This window comes from Kogia breviceps, chromosome 4 (assembly GCF_026419965.1).
Source record: "Kogia breviceps isolate mKogBre1 chromosome 4, mKogBre1 haplotype 1, whole genome shotgun sequence".
Taxonomy (NCBI): Eukaryota; Metazoa; Chordata; class Mammalia; order Artiodactyla; family Physeteridae; genus Kogia; species Kogia breviceps.
The window spans coordinates 60400645-60420269 of NC_081313.1; the positions used below are offsets into that span (position 1 = coordinate 60400645).

General features: G+C 42.1%; 1 protein-coding gene across 4 annotated transcripts; it reads left to right on the forward strand.

Annotated features, from left to right (window-relative positions):
* The first annotated feature begins 5196 nt into the window (after window positions 1–5196).
* Window positions 5197–19349, forward strand: CRHBP (corticotropin releasing hormone binding protein). Of its 4 annotated transcripts, none has more exons than XM_067031176.1 (8): window positions 5208–5592; window positions 5920–6013; window positions 6277–6434; window positions 7873–8083; window positions 9796–9944; window positions 14011–14128; window positions 14634–14698; window positions 17593–17648. In XM_067031176.1, exons 1-7 carry the CDS (start codon window positions 5473–5475, stop codon window positions 14657–14659), a joined length of 876 nt encoding a protein of 291 aa, XP_066887277.1. In that variant the 5' UTR covers window positions 5208–5472; the 3' UTR covers window positions 14660–14698; window positions 17593–17648. The 4 variants fall into 4 exon arrangements, with proteins under 4 accessions (XP_058917383.1, XP_066887277.1, XP_066887276.1 ...); XM_067031177.1 differs by having other exon boundaries at window positions 5383–5553; window positions 17593–18449; XM_059061400.2 differs by lacking the exons at window positions 14634–14698; window positions 17593–17648 and adding an exon at window positions 17729–19348 and having other exon boundaries at window positions 5197–5553.
* The last annotated feature ends 276 nt before the right edge of the window (window positions 19350–19625 follow it).

A 19625-nucleotide genomic window follows, 5' to 3' on the forward strand; every position in this document is an offset into this window, starting at 1 on the left:
CATCTTGCTTTGGCCTGTGCCATCTCACTTTCTGCTGCTAGTAATTTTAAAACCCAAAATATAATTTTGGGGGTGAATGTCCAGGGTTGCTGTCTTTGAAGCAGGATTGATTACCTGGCTGGATAGAGAGAGATCTTTTTAGCCTAGACTTTGCTTCTGACTCATTGTGATAATCTGGGCACATCATTTAATCTCTCTTCTTTCCTCACATCATCACTGTTTGTTTGGAAGTCTTGCCAAATCGTTGCTTTCTTATTCCCAGTATCCCTAAGGCTTAACAGAGGACGTCATTCAATAATCCCTGATATGGAATCAAATATTATTCTCTTTGGGTAGTTCCTAATTATCTTACCTTCTGTTTCTGCTTTAAAACTTCAACCTTCCCCTTTCCTCAATCTTCTCAATTTCTCTACTCTCTACATTTCAATTTTTCTCTCTGTTGCAGCTAAGCCACTATCCAGTATAATGCACCATCTTTAATGGGGCCCATTCCTAGCTAGTTTTTTTTTTTTTTTTTTTTTTTTTTTGCGGTACGCGGGCCTCTCACTGTTGTGGCCTCTCCCGTTGCGGAGCGCAGGCTACGGGCGCGCAGGCTCAGCGGCCATGGCTCACGGGCCCAGCCGCTCCACGGCATGTGGGATCCTCCCGGACTGGGGCACGAACCCGTGTCCCCTGCATTGGCAGGCGGACTCTCAACCACTGCGCCACCAGGGAAGCCCCCTAGCTAGTTTTTGAAATGCAGTTCTGTAGTACATTTCAACTTATTTCTCTCTTTGTCTAACTATGGCTTTTAAAATCTGTTAATGTTCTAATATAAAATCATTCATTCTAATGTAATAATAATATAAAAAACATATACTACACATGCACTCTTATAAAATTATCATTAGAAGGAAAGCCCCGGTGATAAAGACATATAATATCATTGGTATAATTTAATAATATCTACACTTAAGGTTATCCTTTCTGAAGGGCATATATTATAATATTTAATTCCTATACAGGAATACCTCAGAGATATTGGGGTTCAGTTCCAGACCACTGCAATAAAGTGAATATTGCAGTAAATTGAGTCATACAAATGTTTTGGTTTCCCAGTGCATATAAAAGTTATGTTTATACTATACTGTAGTTTATTAACTGTGCAGTAGCACTATGTGTAAAAAAAAAAAGTACAGACCTTAGTTTAAAAGTACTTTCTTTGGCTCCTCTGGTGGTGCAGTGGTTAAGAATCCGCCTGCCAGTGCAGGGTACAGGGGTTCGAGCCCTGGTTGGGGAAGATCCCACATGCCATGGAGCAACTAACCTGTGCGCCACAACTACTGAACCCACGTGCCACAACTACTGAAGCCTGCGTGCCTAGAGCCTGTGCTCCGCAACAAGAGAAGCCACTGCAATGAGAAGCCCGCACACCACAATGAAGAGTAGCCCCCACTCCCGCAACTAGAGAAAGCCTGCGTGCAGCAACAGACCCAACACAGCCCAAAAAAACAGAAAACAAAAAACTTTCTTGCTGAAAAAGGCTAATAATTGTCTGACAATGCAGGGTTGCCACAAACCTTTGATTTGTAAAAAATGCAATATCTGTGAAGTGCAATTAAATGAGGTATGCCTATAATAATTCCCAGTGTAGATCACCATTTTACAGGTGAGAAAACTTATGATCAAAGAAGTCATTGAACCAGGGTTTTTGTTTCTATTTTGTTTCTCTATTTTGAAGACATCTATTATTTTGTGAATCCAGCATTCCTTTTTTTTCTGGAAACCGCTTCTCCCTTCTCCATTCATATGGCTGTCATGAGAACAGTCATGTAATGACCGGATCCTATCCTCTGGCCTCTGAGACTTTTCCCACTAAGTTTGTGGACTGGGGATTATGAGTACATTGGATCAGAGTATTTTTATTTGTCTAAGGGTAATTTGTAAAGCTAAGGCATTACTGGTGGCTGGTTTACCACCACAAAAGCTACAGATGTTGGGAGAAGGCAGCCTGAGACAGAGAGGCTGGGAAATAGCTCCTGACTCCTGTTTTCTGCTCAAGCATTCTGCAAGCCATCCTGATAATAACTTCCCCTTCAGTTCCAGTTTGCTATCAGTCACTTGCAACCCCCAAAAGTCCTAACCTCTATTGACTGCTGGTGGTCTTAACCACATCAAAGGGAGATAATGGATTTAAGTTGAAAGTCACTGACATGTGAGAGTTTTATCCAAAGGCCAGGTTATACTAGTTCCCCCAAGGAACTAGTTTAGTTTCTTCCTTCCTGATCTCAAACACATCAGAAAAAGAAAACTTATGTATTAAAAATAACTACGTTAAGAGAATGGACTTAAGGACACTGGGAGGGTGAAGGGTAAGCTGGGACAAACTGAGAGAGTGGCATGGACATATATACACTACCAAATGTAAATTAGATAGCTAGTGGGAAGCAGCCGCATAGCACAGGGAGATCAGCTTGGTGCTTTGTGACCACCTAGAGGGATGAGATAGGGAGGGTGGGAGGGAGACGCAAGAGGGAGGAGATATGGGGATGTACGTATATGTATAGCTGATTCACTTTGTTATACAGCAGAAACTAGCACACCATTGTAAAGCAATTATACTCCAATAAAGATGTTAAAAAAATAAAAATAAAAATAAAAATAAATAAAAAGGTTTTGGGAGGCATACCTGATTAGGACATACTACAGAAACCATCTTCAGGAATATTTTACTGAAAGAAAAGTCCTTAAGGTTGTGAACGTCTAGAAAGATGAGTTGTATTGATGCTGTCCTTAACTAGTTACCCAGGGAGCTTGTGAGTAATCATTTGTTCCATGGACAGTTGGGAGTAAAGATATCTTATTAATCTGATTTCCAGTGTTAGGATTTCATGTTACTACAAAATTCTGTTGAGCTTAGGAAGCCTTTCTGCAGGTGTTATTAACCTCATTTCGGACTGAAGAAAATTTGGCAGAACATCCTGAAATAAATCAGCAGCACTGCAAAGAAAAAGATCGGTAAGAATTTCTCTCCTAGGCTAACTCCCTCTTTTACCAGATACTGTGGGTTATCTACATTAATCCAAATAATGACTCTCCCCCACAGAAGAGGGAAATTAAAACTTTAAATCAACCAAAAAAAATAGCTACGTTAAAAAAATAGTCAAATTCATTCAAACAGCAAGTCATCTTGAAAGAAATGGAAAACTAGTCGTTTTTTTTTTTTTTAGTTCTTTTTTAGTTTTTTTTAGTGCCATTGTGGTGGGTCATACGACCCTTTGTTGAAAACTAGTTTTTGGTGGTGGTGGTGAACTACAATGGGGTATATTCAGTCATCTTTATTTCTTAAAGAACTCAATCATATGTCCCATTTCCAACATTTCAGCATACCACTCGGGAAAGGGAAAAGGAAGATCTTCTAGAGCAGGTGTTGCTAATGTTCTCTGTTCAAGTGATTAACAAAAGAAAAAGTGTACTATCATATGTAGGGAATACTTAAGGGAATCTTAAGACTGACCCTAGAGTAGAAAGAGATTTGGGATTACATTGTCTCTTTTCTGCTTCGGACACTGCAGTGTGTAAGCCTTGGCAGACTCCACAAACTTGCACTTGGCTCTCATAATCACGTCATAGGCCCTGTGGGTGACAACAAAGTCCCTCTTTATGCTGCTTAGAAGTTGGCTATGTGCACCTCTTCAGTCTCAGCACAATTTTAAAATCCCACCCCTGCCACGTTCATGGATTGAATATGGCTCTGTATCATGTGGTCACCTTGACCTTCAGGCTTAACACAGTGACAATTTGCTCTGGGGCTTTGTGAAAGGAAAAATGTCTCACCTAATGAAAAGGATGTCTTAACCCTTCCTAACAAAAATTTAAGATCTAAAATATACTGATCGGGGATTGTATTAACATGAGCATGGGAAAGGCTGTCTAGAAAAACTAAAATGTGTGCAGAGAATGGAGGTGAACATATGAATGATTTCCAATCAGCATGCTTGGGGACACTAAGTTAACTCAGAACGTATTTCAAAATAATCAATTTGGGGCTTCCCTGGTGGCACAGTGGTTGGGAGTCCGCCTGCCGATGCAGGGGACACGGGTTCGTGCCCCGGTCTGGGAAGATCCCACATGCTGCAGAGCGAGCAGCTGGGCCCGTGAGCCATGGCCGCGGAGCCTGCGCGTCCGGAGCCTGTGCTCCACAACGGGAGAGGCCACAACAGTGAGAGGCCCGCTTACCACAAAAAAGAAGAAAAAAAAAAAAAAAAACCCTATATGATGGTCTTATTATTTGGAATAATTTTAATAGCAAAGAAAGCTATGGGTAGTGACCATGATTTCTGTCAGGCAGAAGTAAAACATGATTTTTTTAGGATTTGTAGTGGCTTTGCTCAGCACAGAGATTGTAGAGGGGTGGGAAAACTGAAAGTGGAGATCTTCATATTTCCCACAGTTTTGGACATAAAGGAGAAGCAATTGTCTTCTCATCTAATCAGTAAAGATAAGGTTAACTTATTCCTGCATCTCTAAGTCATTTGTTTAGCTCTGTAAATTCGCTGATGAGCCGTTTTAATAAAGCTTCTCAGCAGGTCCTTCTACCAGAGTATGAAAGTAATCCAGGTATTCGAAGGCGTGAAATGGAATGACTCCGTCTTTCAGTGGTTCCGATGGATGTTAAGGTCATGTGGCCACGGTTAGCTGGCCCAGGAGTGTGTCCATCCTGTATACATTCAGGCTATGTGACAGAGCTCGGCTGAAATCCAGGAGTCCATGGACTCCAGAGTTAGCTTTCTATTAAGGAAAAGCTTACAAGAAACTGGACCGGGATAAAGCAAAGACCAAGGGACAGAAAGAAAGCTTGAATTACATGATTGCAATAGTCTGCGAAATCAGCTTCTCTTTGGAGCTGAAAATGCCTCAAGTTTCTGCCTGAGAGGCATGAGCAATTGCATGAATACTATATTCTCTGACAATTTCCAACATGATTCCATTTAAGGTTATGTGACAAGTCTGTACGATAAGGTTGTGTGTGTTTGGGTATTTTATGCCTGTGTGTAACACTGTCACTTGGCTTTGCAAAACCAAAAATTCCCTGCATGTCCGTGGGAGAGGATAATTCAGCATGTGGCAGGCCAAGTAAAATGCCGTCCATTATTCTCTATCCTTGCTTCATTCTTTCTCCCACACTTTGATTCACTAAGTTGTAAGTGTCTGAAATCATTCTCGGTGAATAACGCTGGATCACTCGGAAAGTTTGCAGCTGAGAGCTGGACCCTCGTCATCACCAAGCACTTTGTCACTGAGACAGAGTAACCCATGGTTGCTGAGCTCAAATCACTTAAGGGGCAGAGAGCCTCCCCTCCTCACTGCTCTATAAAAGAGACCCAGCAAAGGGACCCTACCAGCTTCTAGCTCTCAGCCTGGGGGAGCGCGTGGGAAGCAAAAAGCCCAGACCTGCGGAGCAGAAAGCACCAGCTGCAGAGGCAGGCCGGCATGGCTCCCACTTTCAAACTTCAGTGTCACTTCATTCTGATCTGTCTGATGGCTCTACGAGGGGAGAGCCGGTACCTGGAGGTGAGCGATTACCCGGTTGACCCATCACACCTTCCTGTGGTGAGTGTCCAGCCTTGGGGGTGGGCAGGCTGCCTCTGCTCTCAGACATGTTTTGGTTAGCTCTTTCTTCCGCATTTACTGTGCCCCCTCTCTCCTCTGGTTTCCCCTGACTCTCCCTCCCTGCCTCTTCCTCCTTGCCTCTGGTCCCTGGGCATACCCTGGTCTGATGGGAAAGGTCTAAACCTTCCCGTCTTCTCCGGACCCGGACCCGGGAGACATCGACCCGGTCACTTTATTCTCTTTGCCGCGGGGCAGGGAGGGTGCCTTGCTTCTGGTCCCCCTTCCCCCTCCTTGAACTTTTGCGGACTGACTTATTTTCCTGGCCAGCTGCGGGAAGCTGTGGACCACGACCCCTTCCTACTCTTCAGCGCCAACCTGAAGCGGGAGCTGCCGGGGGAGCAGCTGTACCGCCGCGCTATGCGTGAGTCGGGGCTGCCTGGCTGGCGTCCGTCCGCGGGAAGCGGGGAGGTGGGGATTGTTGAGGACCGCGGGGGGCGCAGTTCCCATCGCTAAAGGTCAGTCCGAGGAGGCGCACTGGGGCGAGATGGGGTGACGCACCCGGAGCGCGGGAGCGGGGCGCAGCCGAGGCTGGGAGTCAGGTCGCGAGCGGAGAGGGGCTGCCCCGGGTGCCGCCGCAGTGGCTGCAACCCGGGACCCCCAACCCCGCTGCCCTCCCCCCCCCAGGGTGCCTGGACATGCTGAGCCTCCAGGGCCAGTTCACCTTCACCGCGGACCGGCCGCAGTTGCACTGCGCCGCCTTCTTCATCGCAGAGCCTGAGGAGTTTATCACCATCCACTACGAACTGGTCTCCATCGACTGTGAGAGCGGGGACTTCCTGAAGGTGAGGCGCCCCCGCCAGGCGCAGCCCCAGCCGCGGGGCAAGGGAGGGGTCATGGCCGGGACGCTGCGCCCTAGCGTGGAGAGCCGGCGACACTCGTAATTAGATGCTCCGCTGGTGCAGGAGCGGGAGAGGCGCAGTCCGGGACCCCCGCGCAGCGCGAACCTCGCCCCACTCGCAGAAGGGCGAGTGCCTTGGTCTTGCAGTGGTTTAAATTCATCCCTGTGCGCTCTCGGTCCCGGGCGCTTCCAAAGACTAGAACTCGTGGCGCGAACCACTGTGTTGCAATCTGGAGCAGATGAAAAGGGGTACAAACCCACTAGTACGAGCCCTCGGGTCCACCGAACCTGCGGTTCTGATTAGAAGGCGACCTCACATGTCTGAGATCTGAGCCCGCCTTGCTCCTGCTGGTCCCTTTCTCTGTGGAGCTGTTTCAGGCTCCCAGAAGCTGTCTTCAATGCCTGGGTGACCTGATTGTGGAGCAGAAGGGCACTGGCTGCAGGGAAGGTTGCTGAGAAGGAACCTAGTCTGAGGCAGGTGGGAGGTGCGGATATGTCCCCCAGCCTCATAACATCCCCACTCCCAGTTCTCCATGAGTCTAATGGGTCAGCCTGGGATGGCTGCTGGACTTCTCCAGTCCAGTTAAAATGAATATGATTAAAATCCCAAAGTGGAATTATTCTGGAACCTGTCAAATGCAATAGAAGAGGACTGATCTGGTGAAATAATTGGTAGCTGGTAATTTTACTAACGTGAACTAGGTTGGACTCATTAAATTGGAGACCTGTGGTGATTTTAAGAGTAAAGTCAATAGACTCACCTTTTGTCCAGCCGACTACAAACTTCAACAAGTGAAGGAAAAAATTCCGAACTTGCATACCAGCCATTATCATCTAAGTGTTAAAGTAGTTCTTGATATTTTAATATGTGATAAGAGTAAAAAAATGAGGAAAATGGGTGTGTATAACCATCGGCAGGTAGGTAAAGTTGCTGCTTCAGTTTTTCCTCTTGCTATTTTTGAGAAATTTTGTTCATATTTTAATGAGGAAAGAGAAAAACTGAAACCCAAATTATGTTCCTGTGGAATTCCTCTGAAGGTAGGATGTATGGAAAATATGAGCAACACAAAAATGTGTATTGTCTGTAGTTTCATTTACCAAAAAGGTGGCTGAAATGATAAAGTATAAGAAAGTTTATTTGCTTTGGAAATGTTAGAGTTTATAAAGGGGAAAAAGCAACAATTAATAATGTGACTTGCAAACAACCCTCACAGTCTAAATATGTACAAATAGAAAGCACGTGTGCAGGGGGGTGTGGGCTGTCTATTCCTCACTTACGACCGAAGGCCCATGGCTGGATAACCTTTTCCCCCTTTTCAACACACCTACGCCTTCAGGAGTTGATGAAAGTGATCATCTTTGTCTGTATTTTTTGTTGGAAGGTATTTGATGGTTGGATTCTCAAGGGGGAGAAGTTCCCCAGTTCCCAGGATCACCCTCTCCCCATGACTGAGCGGTACATAGATTTCTGTGAGAGTGGTCTTAGCAGAAGGAGCATCAGATCCTCCCAGAACGTGGCCATGATCTTCTTCCGGGTCCATGAACCAGGAAATGGGTTCACATTAACCATAAAGACAGATCCTAACCTCTTTCGTAAGTGGACTTAATGTCTTCTTAGTTGGAAGGCAGGACTTGGGGGGAGAGAGTGTCAGTTCTGCTTTTCAAAGGTATCATCATTGCACAGACTTAAGAAATTTGAAGTGAGGAAGGATTTGAATGGAAATTCTTTTGTCATTAGAAATGACCTAAAGGATATTTCTAATTCATTATTATGAAAATCAAATCAGTTTTTAATTTATTTACCAGGCTAGGTAAGCTACTAATTTATGGTGGCTAGAATTCTATGTTTTCTCCAGTCTTATTCTGATCTCCGGAGCTACTACAATGTATTCAGTGAACAAACTAATCCCTCCAAGTCATTCCATTGATCTGGATAAGCTTGAGGGATCAGATAGGAAGTTGCAGTCTTACAGATATTCAGGTGAAGGCTGAAAGACTACATATCTGGGATGTGTAGACAGATTTCATGCCCTGAGCAGAGGGTTGGACCAGAGGACCTCAACATTGCCATCTGAGTCTGAACCCATTGCTCTAATTTAGTTCATTTCTGGTGGATACACAAATAGATGCTAAAAAGCTGAATAGCCCAGGCCTAAAATACATTATCTTAATCAGAATGAGTTCATTCATCTATTATTTCTTCCCCATTAAGAGGAAAGTGTTTATAAAAAATCAGGAAAACATATTCATTTTTGGTTGCATACAATAGTATTATTAACACTTCATGTGGTTGAAGAAGGGGGCCTACCTAATCTGTCAAAAAATAATGTACTGACTGATCTCCCAAATTTTGTTCTTAAAAAACAAAAACAAAAATTTTGAAAGAAGCCCCCCCAAAAAGGCTGTTTCTGAGGACTGGAGCAGAATAACACTAGAGGACAACATGAACTTTTTCTCCTATATCCTGTTTGGTTAGAAAGCAGAAACCTTCTAGAATCATCAAGGAATTTCAGTTCTTTTTGAAGTTAAGTGTAATTAAAAATATAAGATGGAAGCAAAAGGTAGTTCTGACATAGTCTGATCAATCAGAAACTTTTGTCCCATAACTGGCCAAAAAATATACAAACTCTGATGCTTCTAGTTTCATAGCTAGAAGAATAAATTTATTGTAAGTCTAGTCTTGAGATACAAAACAAAATTTCAGAAAGTCCTGGGAGTAAATAAACATTTAAAATTTACCTATTAGTCAACTTATCACTTAACACCCAGGAAATATTTATCAGACATAAGCCTGCTTTGTATTTTTCTCAGCCTATTTTGTAACTAGTTTAATGTTTCTTCACTTTATTATCTCAAAAGTAACATATAGCTCCAAGTTCAGTTAATAAAGTTTTCAGACAGACAGACAGGGTTTGAGTTCTGGCCTTACCTTTAAGCCTTGATTCTTCCAGACTCCCAGCTTGAACTTGGACCCTAGTTAATGAAGTGTTCCTAGAACTTCTACCAGCTAGTATTGTTTGGTTGGTTATTAATTTATGTCTTGTGAGTGTTATAAACAAGGTGACCCCCTGAGATTACGATTAGAAGTCCCCTTGCAGCCAGGGCCTCCTGACAGTGTCCATACATCACTGGTGCTTTTTATTCCCCAACTCCTTCCTTTCTCCAAATCACCTTTGTGATAAGTACTCTCTTCTGGGCCACAAGCCCCTAGACCATGAATAGGAGCTTAGAATAAGGATGAGGTAAATTTCTATAAAAGCCCAGCATACCAAGCAGTGAAAACGTGATTTTGTTTTTCTACAAAGCCTGCAATGTCATCTCCCAGACCCCAAATGGAAGGTTCACTCTGGTCGTGGCACATAAGCATCGCAACTGCAGCTTCTCCATAATTTATCCTGTGGTGATCAAAATATCTGATCTCACCCTGGGACACTTAAATGGTCTGCAATTAAAGGTGAGTTGCTTATTTGCTTCCCAGTCACTTCCTAAGACCTCAGCTTTATCAGAGCAAAAGTAACTGTACAGGGCAAATGTGGATGAACTGGTGTAGTATGTCCTTCTGTTTGGCTGTTAGATCTCACATGAGCCTGCCCTCGCTGCTTTAATAAACTCCCCTTCTATTTCCGTTATGCTGCAAGTTGCATACTCAGGTGCCTCTTCTGACTACTTGAATACTTTTCTTGTGATGTTAGACATGTTTTCAGTTGGCAAAGTTGTGGCATGTAATTACAATTGAACTCTCTTGTACTTGCCTCTTTTACAAAAATTCTCTCCTAGCAGAACCTAGTGTGAGTCATCTACACAGCTGTTTTTCTGATTATTGGAATTTTCTTTTGACATGAAGGAAGTATCTCATTGACAGACTGTGTTATGAAGGAATGCTAAGCGTAGCATAAAATACAAAACTGGATTTTTATATTGCAAAATACAGTAAAGTTCTGAAGCGTTTTTTGCATTACATTTAATTCCATACATTTTGCAACAAAACATTAGTTGAGACTCCCCATCAACTTTTTCCCCCATGAACTTCTGTATGGCTTTTACAATTAATGCTGAGCTTGACCACATTTATTTGCACGGGTAGCTTGTTTCCTTTGAGTCATCCTCATTTCCTTTTATGTTCTCATATGCCTAGGTTAAGACAGCTCATGCATTTGCTGGCATGAAAGATAGTCATAGTTCCTAATCAGAAAGATTTCAGTGAAAACCAAATAAATAGGACTAGGGCTGAGAAAAGAAGTAAATCCAATTTCCTTTAAGCCCTAAATTCATAGGCCAGTGCCTATTTTTTAAAGTTGAACCTTAGTGGAAGAATAATCCTTTGATAAAGGCCAGGATAAGTGGATGTCTTTGGTTTAGGCTTATAGGCTTGAGATTTTTTGTATGTCATTCTTCATGTTTGTTTTGTTTTGTTTTGTTTTGTTTTGTTTTTGTTTTTTGCGGTACGAGGACCTCTCACTGTTGTGGCCTCTCCCGTTGCGGAGCACAGGCTCTGGACGCACAGGCTCAGTGGCCATGGCTCACGGGCCCAGCCGCTCCGCAGCATGTGGGATCCTCGCCCCTGCATCGTCAGGCAGACTCTCAACCACTGTGCCACCAGGGAAGCCCCTTCATGTTTAATATAGAAGATAGCAAGTGTGATAGATTGAGAGATCTGTACTTTAGTTATTCTTGGCTATGAGGAGTAATCTTGGTTCTTACCACTTTAAAAAATGTGAAGTCTGCAGTGTGCTAGGTATCTATTGCTTTACAAAATATTTTTTGAGTGCTTACCATGTGCTAGGCATTCTTCTAGATGCAGGAAATTAGCAATGAACAAAACAGGCTCTACTCACATGGAACCTATATTCTAGTGGGATGAGACAGGCAAAAGTATAATGTATTTCAAATAGTGGTGAGTGCCCTACAGAAAATGAAGCAGAGTGGTGGCTGGGGACAAGGGGGTAGGGTGAGGGGCAGGCAGCTACTTGAGATGAGATGGTCAAGAAAGAAATCTTTTGAGAAGGAGACATTTAAAGTGAGATTTCAGTGATAGGTAAGAAGGAGCCAGCAGCCAAAGGAAGAGCTGGGAACAGAGCAACAGTAGTGCAGAGGCTCAGAGGCAGGAATGGGCTTTCTGAGTTCTAGAAATGGAAGGAAGGAAAAGTAGAGGGGGAGTGGTATCATACAGCATCAGGCAGACAGGCAGGGCCAGGGGGTGGAGAGCCCAGCGGCTCATATTAAAGAGTTTGAGTTTATTCTCGGTGGGAAACCACCGAAGGGGTTCAGGCAGGAAAGTTCAGGAAAGAAAGACATAATCCATTTGATTATGCTCATGTGGCGTGAGAGTGATTGGGAATTGCTGGCCTCATGACCAAAGTAATTGACAAAGTCCATGATGGGAAGGAGACAATTCCCTAAAGGTCATTCTGGCTTCCATGAATGATGATGAATGGGGCTGTAGGGGCCAGAGTGGTGCAGCAGTGCACCTAAAAGGCCCTTGTCATAGTCTAGGCAAGAGATGAGAGTGACTTGGTCCAGGGAACTAGGACCCCAACAAAGAAATCTCGGGGGTTACTGTTGAGGAGCTGAACCCCGGAGATCCCTACACAACTCAGCTTCTGCTATTGTTTATAAGAACAGCTGAGAGGTTTGGAAAGAGGAAAGAAAAGCCACTGAATGCCAAAAAGTACGTGCTCCCAACCTCCTTGTTTCTTGGTTTTGTTCCTTTCATTTTAGCTTCCATTTCTTCCCAACTTCTTATTTCCCATTTCTCTCTCCTGAGCCTGCCTTTTCCCCTTCACCTCCTCCTGTGAAATTTGGAACCTATAGAACCAGGTGGAATGTTTAGTCTTAAGACATGTTCCCCCTGGACACCCTCTACTCAAGGGAAAGGCAATTACATTTTTTTCCCTTTACCTCTAAATGGCTTATTCAACTCTTCATACAAGAAAATGAGCCCTGTACACAGTGGGGCTAACTAACCCTCTATTTCATCATTGATGAAATTATGTGTGAAATACCTAAGCATAGAACCCAGCACAGAGTATGTGCTTTAAATATATATACCCACACCTGCTTCCTTTCATTAGTCAAAGAGTTACTGTTGTATTATTTTCTATTGGTTGTTTAGTTCCAGTTGCATTTCAATATCTTCCAAATGTTGGACTGTGTGCGCTTATGTATGTGTGTGTTTTACATTCTCTGTTTTAGATTTTGGTCCCTATGTAGCATGGTCTATCTGTTTAGCTTCTAAGCACCTTGCCACATTCCGCTAGATCCCTTGATGGCTATGTCTCAATGACGAAGAGGATCACAGGCAAAAGTGGCTGTATAGTTTGTTGGGGGACAGTAAAAAATGAAAATAAGGGACCTTATTTTAAAATTATTAGGAATTTCAAAATGGTGACAGCAGAGCATTAAGCCAAGCACTAGGCCTTGTAAGTGTGAGCCCTGTGGGCGTGGGTGGCACGATCACAAGGCCAGCCCTGATCCCGGGAAATGGGTGGCCCAAACTGTGACATTTGGGGCTGAGAGGGGGTCTGCTTTGTTTGCGTGGGAAAGTGAAGCACAGGAATTGCTGTGGATGACACAGTGTGGAAAAGATGAAGGGAAGCAGAGAAAGGTGGTTACAGTGCGTCACACAAAGTCTTAAGACTACATACTTATTTTGAGTAGCTTGAAATAAGTTTATTTTAGTTGGAAGGAGAAAGTTGATGGTAACTCTAGCTAATTTGAGCCCCAAATGAGGGGTCTCTTCTTTTTTTAATATTCTTATAACTAGTCTAAATCCTTATCAGTAGCAAGGATAAGAATTGTCTCAATAGCAGAAAAAGTCTTTTATAAAGGAGAGGAAAATAGGTAAGTTGAAGAAAAAACGGATGTGGAAGCCCTATTTATAAGAACTCTGACTGCATGCATTAAGAAATTCAAATAATTCATTGTGTATGTCCAAATGATTTAAAAAGCAAAGCATTTTCAGATTCAATTTTCATATATTGTATATGGAGTTTACAGATTCCAATTTCATCATTCTAGTCCTCGAGCTTATAAAAAAAATGTTTTTTTAAATGCACATACATTTTTAAAAATGATTACTCAGCCGATTTAGAAAAGCAATTCCATGATTTTTTTTTTTTTTTTTTTTTTTTTTTTTTTTTTTTTTTTTAAAGTCTTGGGCTTCCCTGGTGGCGCAGTGGTTGAGAGTCCGCCTGCCGATGCAGGGGACGCGGGTTCGTGCCCCGGTCCGGGAGGATCCCACGTGCCGCTGAGCGGCTGGGCCTGTGAGCCATGGCCGCTGAGCCTGCGCGTCCGGAGCCTGTGCTCCGCAATGGGAGAGGCCACAACAGTGAGAGGCCCGCAAAACAAAAACAAAAACAAAAACAAAAAAAAGTCTTACTTCCCAGAGTCCTGGATGTTAAGTTAAACGGCACTGCCAGGATGTCTACAGCTGACTGAATTCACCAACTTGCCATTGGTCCGATGGTTTGGCTTCCATAATTGGTTTAAATACATCTTCCTGTGCTGCTTTATTCTCTTAGAAGCCCTCAGCAGGTTGTGTGGGAATAGGAGACTTTGTGGAGCTGCTGGGTGGAACTGGACTGGACCCTTCCAAGATGATGCCTTTAGCTGATCTCTGCTATCCTTTTCACGGCCCTGGTAAGATATTTCTTTGATTATTATTTATGTGCCTATTAAGATTCTTTTCTTAAATAAAATGCCTCAATTTTTTTAGACATGGGAGGGCAAGTTCCACCAAAAAAACTTCGATTTTGCACATTGAGCAAGTATGAGGATTTTGCGTTTGAGCCTAGGCACAGTATCAAGAATGTATGACCACAATATCTGACACTGGGAGAAAAACTTATGAAGTCACAAGGTTGAGTGTTTAAGGTTTGCCCTAGGTACAACTATGAACAAGACAAAGCTTTTTGGTTCTGTGCTCTGTCCACCTTCTTGAAGGTCCCTGCTTTCCTCCTCTCGAGACTACAGATTTTACTGACTGAAAACCATAGTTCAAATAGTGGATGTATTGTCAATTAGTAATAGTATAAAAATGAAGTAATATCTAAATAACTTTACCATACATATGTATATGTGTGTGTATTACTCATAGTAAATATTGATACATTAGAAGGTGATACACTTTATTAAAAATTCTCAGAACTGCTGAATGTCCCCAACTTCTAGCAACAAAACCAGCCTCTGAAAGACCACTGCAACACAGAGGTAAATTCTGAGATCTAAAAGTAGTCACGGGTAATAAAAGACCTGGGTCTCGCCAAACAGAATCAGGTCTTCTTTGTTATAGATCAGTGAAGATTTTCCATTTGATTATGCTCGGGTGGGGTGAGGAGGGTGGGAATTGCTGACTAGTGACCAAATTAATTAACGAAATCCTAGTGGGGAGGGAGAGGGTTACATAAAACATTTCTGTAAAGTTCACTCCTGTATCTGTACTTCTGATGCAGGAACCAGTGATTATCTTTTAAGAGACAGGAGTCAAACAGAAGAACAGTCTTTCATCCCTTACCATAGCCCCCTTCCTCTTTTGTAAGCACACATCACTAACCAACTAAATAATGAAGCTGCAAATCAGACAGCCTTTTGATCAGCTGTTACCAGTTTTAATTAAAGCCAGGTCTGCCAACCAGTATTTTCTCTCTCTGAGCTAATGCTGGGAACTTAATAAACAAAATCTCTTTGAAATAGAATTAATGTACACAGGTAAAGGGAAAAGATTTCTAAAAACCCACTTTGCTAAAAGCTTGGGGGTTAGTTTATGCAAATTTACACTTGAGTCCTGGTTTAAACCAGTGCATCATGGCTTCTCTCCCTTTGTGTGTGCTCTCAGAGGCACTGGATCCTTCCAGGCTGATGGAGAGCACCTGTGAGGAGCTGCATTTGAGCTGGGTAAAAAGATTAGATTAAGAACTGAAGCACACTCATGCCTTAAAATTTAGTTAATTGAAGCCATAGTAATTTTGGTGCATGAATTATATGACTTGATTTCAAAGGGTGTGACTAAGGCCAAAAACCCACTTTTGCCTGTATTATCTAGATAATTGAAACCAGTCTTAAGATAATGTGAAGGCTTGAATTATCTGACTCACTGGTTCATTTTAGACTTCACTTTTTTCTTTAATTCACCATGTTTTCATGAGCCCCTCTTAAGTCGTTCAGACAATGAAGAACTAACGCTTAGGTATCCTGCCCTTTACAATTGTATTAGGAATTATGTCAAATAATAAATGATATGCATGTTAACTAAAGGAAATAAGGCACGTTATGTAGATTAAAGTTCAGAGTAAGATCAGAAAAGAATGGCCTTGCAAACAATTTAAAGAAAATTAGGGACTTCCCTGGTGACGCAGTGGTTAAGAATCCGCCTGCCAATGCAGGGGACACGGGTTTGAGCCCTAGTCCGGGAAGATCCCACAACTAAGCCCGTGCGCCACAACTACTGAGCCTGCACTCTAGAGCCAGCGAGCCACAACTTCTGAGCCCATGTGCCACAACTACTGAAGCCTGCATGCCTGGAGCCATGCTCCACAACAAGAGAAGCCACCACAATGAGAAGCCCATGCACTGCAAGGGAAGACCCAACACGGCCAAAATTAAATGAATTTATTTTTAAAAATTTAAAAAATGAACTTTGGACTTCCTCACAGAAGCTTAGCCTAGACTCCCTGGTGCTTATATTCAAATAATTATAGGGTTTATATTTATTATGTCTCCAAATTGACTTACCTGAATAACTCTACCTGGCTGTTTTACTTCAAGGTTAATAACATTTCTCAGAATTTAGGCCTTATAGAGACAACGTGGGGAAAAAAAGATTGAGAAAATTAAAACAGCAGAAAGGATTATTGTAGGGCAGATAAATCTTGCCTCAGGAACCAGACTGAGGCTGAAGAAATAAAATAAAAGTAATTTTTAATAAAAATGCTGAGTTTCACAAAACAGAAACAGGTACAGAGAAGAAACAGATGGTTGCCAGAAGGGAGGGGAGTGGGGAATGAAAAGAAAAAAAAAAAAGTAACTACGTGAGGTCATGAATGTTGATTAGCTTGATTATGGTGATCATTTCACAATGTATATTTATATAAAACCATCATGTTGTACACCTTAAATGTATACAATTTCTGTCAACTACACCTCAATAAAGCTGAAAAAAAATTTTTGAAGAATGCCTTAAAAACATACACACAGTTTCAGTATATAACTGCTCAGGCACATCTGTACTAGAAGATACATAAATGTTGCCAGATGCTTATAAAAATAATGAATAAGACTGGATTTAAGAGAAGTAAGGATATCAAAAGCCATTCCATATAAGAAGTGCAGGAAAAATTAGAGATAAAAAGTACAGGTGAACGATAGAACAAAAATGAGTATACTTAGTGTATGTCTAAACCATGCAAATGATATTTTTGTTTATATGTAAAACAGAATTATTACTGAGGCTCAGAAAATAATAAATAGGTGATATTTTTGGTCTACATAAATGTCTCGCAATACACTCCATCCTTCAGCCCTGCCCACTAAATGCCACTTGCCCCCTCAGATATAACCAAAAACTGCCTCTGAAAATTTACAACCTGCCCCTAGAGGGCGGCACTGCCTCCACTGAGGCCACAACTAGAGCAAAGGTGCAGCAGGTTGGATGCTTGCCTTCATCTGCCTTCACCACCAAAGCTTTGCAGGTAGGAGACTGTAAAAAGCACAAGGAGATATCTTCTTACCTCTTTGCAGCCAGTTTTGTTGGACTAACAGTTTTCTTGCACATGAGGAGAAAGGCTGAGTTTAATTTCACTATTCTACAATTAATTATACAGTTGACTCTTGAACAACAGTGGTTTGAACTGCGGGGGCCCACTTATAGGTGGATTTTTTTCAATAGTAGATACTACAGTACTACACGATCCTAGGTTGGTTGAACCCGAGAATGTGGAACCTTGGATCTGGAGGAACCGTGGATCTGGAGAGCAGACTATAAATTATACACAGATTTTTGCCTGTGGGGAGGGTCCTCACCTCTAACGCCCCCCTCACCCCCCACGTCGTTCAAGGTCATCTTTACATTATAAGAATGAGAACAAACACGTTTCACCTGATGGCAGATGCTTGGTTTGAGTACGTGAGAGGAAGCTACATCCCCTTGCTTTCTTCGTGTTTAAATGATCTCGTGGACAGAAGTGGTTTGACTGTGTCGTTTCTAACCTGCTGGGAAACTTTTACTTTTTCCATGAATTACAGCCCAGCTGAAAATTGGCTGTGACCACACGGTGGTGCGCATGGTCTCCAGCGGAAAACATGTAAATCGTGTGACTTTTGAATACCGCCAGCTGGAACCATACGAACTGGAAAACCCGAATGGAAACAGTATCCAGGAATTCTGTTTATCTACTCTTTGAATACCCAAGCCAATGATTTCCATGCTGCTAGCTAAGGGAGTTTTTAATGGCTGTTATATATGATTTGGATGAGCAGCTAGTTAAGAACCCTTCATTCATACCAGTCAGTATTCCCAACCTTGAGCGCGTATCACACACACTAATTTTTGTACCTTGCTTCTTTTTCGTTTGTAAGATGTAAATGACCACATGGCAGAAAATAAGCCCTCCCCAACCCCAGTAGCAAACCAGTTTCCAGTAATTCTTTGATATGCTACCAACCTGAACTGGTAAGACAAGTGCAAAGAAATGTGCAATAAAAACTTGTATCTCAAGGGAAAATACTACAAAGAAATAAAAATATGGTAGTGTTCTTATCAGTTTTATGACAGAAAACGCATGTCTGTGTGTACCAAAGTAGTTGCATTCTGTCTATTTATTTTCTGCTTATTATTCTGTTTATAGTAGAGAATAGTTGTAGCTAGTATTTATTGATTTGGAACAACTTGTTTTTAACAAACACTTGTAGCATGTAAAACACTTCGCATCCATAAATCCAAACATGAATAAACATATTCAGAATGTTGGCACCTCAACATCCTGCTTTGTTTTCCTGAGTAGTTCCTTCCCTTATTACCATCAGAAAATAATGTTCTCAGGTGGCACAGCACCAAATGCTGAACTAAGTCATTTTAGACTTCTTAGAGCTCCAAGAACCCTGGGTCGTTAAGTAGGATCATTTAGGGCAGAAGGTAAAATTGCAATGTTTGAACAAACAACACTAACCAATTGGTGGTGATAGGGAAGCAAGATGTGGGGACCTCTTTCACTGTCCTCCAAGAAAACTGAGAATACATGTCTTTGTCACAGTAAAGAGGGTGCTTTTCAACAAGGACCACGAAGGCCTTAAACTCTCATAGACACAATTTACAGAAACCTGAGTACTTTTTTGGTACTGAAGGCAGTTTACTGTTGACTGAGCCTTGTCCACCTTTGGCTTGAGACCAAGCATGTGGTCTGTAAAAGACACCTTGGGGTCAAAAATGAGGTCCTGAGGAACAAAGGAAATACTCCTAAGTGAGTGAATAGTCCTCTTTACTTTGAGTTAATGGATGGAAGCTGCAAACTGTTCCATAATTAATGGCTTGATTCTGATTCCCCAAACATACTTAATATAATTTTATAATGGAATGTACTGGAATCCCATACACTGGGCTTGTTAACAAAATCCTGAAAACCAAGCAGGAAGAAAAATAGTGGCTGAAAGTGCTAAAAATACCCAGGATTGAGCACAAATTTTGTCTCAGTAGGTATTTTGGAATGAGTGGATACTTTAGCAAATGAATGAATAAATGCCTAAATGGATAGATGGATAAATGCTGGGATGAATGAATAAATGTCTGAACACATGGCTGTATAATTCCTGACTAGTTACATAAGATGCTGGATTTCTTATTTCATAGAAAATAAATTCTGTGTAGTTGAACCCTTTTATCTTTTTCATAGTCTCTCTAGCAACCAAAGAATTAATGCAGTCACATATCACAATCTGAAGTTTCTGGTTCTTAACCTTTATGATCCCCTTATGCTGAGTAGAGAAAATAATTGGTCTGAGGTCAGGAGGCAAGTATTTTTACCATGGAAGTTAGGACAACTTGCTTTTGTTCCTAAGGGACATTTTGCAAGCTACTTAGCCTCTCTGCACTAAAATGGGTGGGACTCTGGTCCCTAAGGTTTCTTTTTCTTCTGCAGTCATTTAT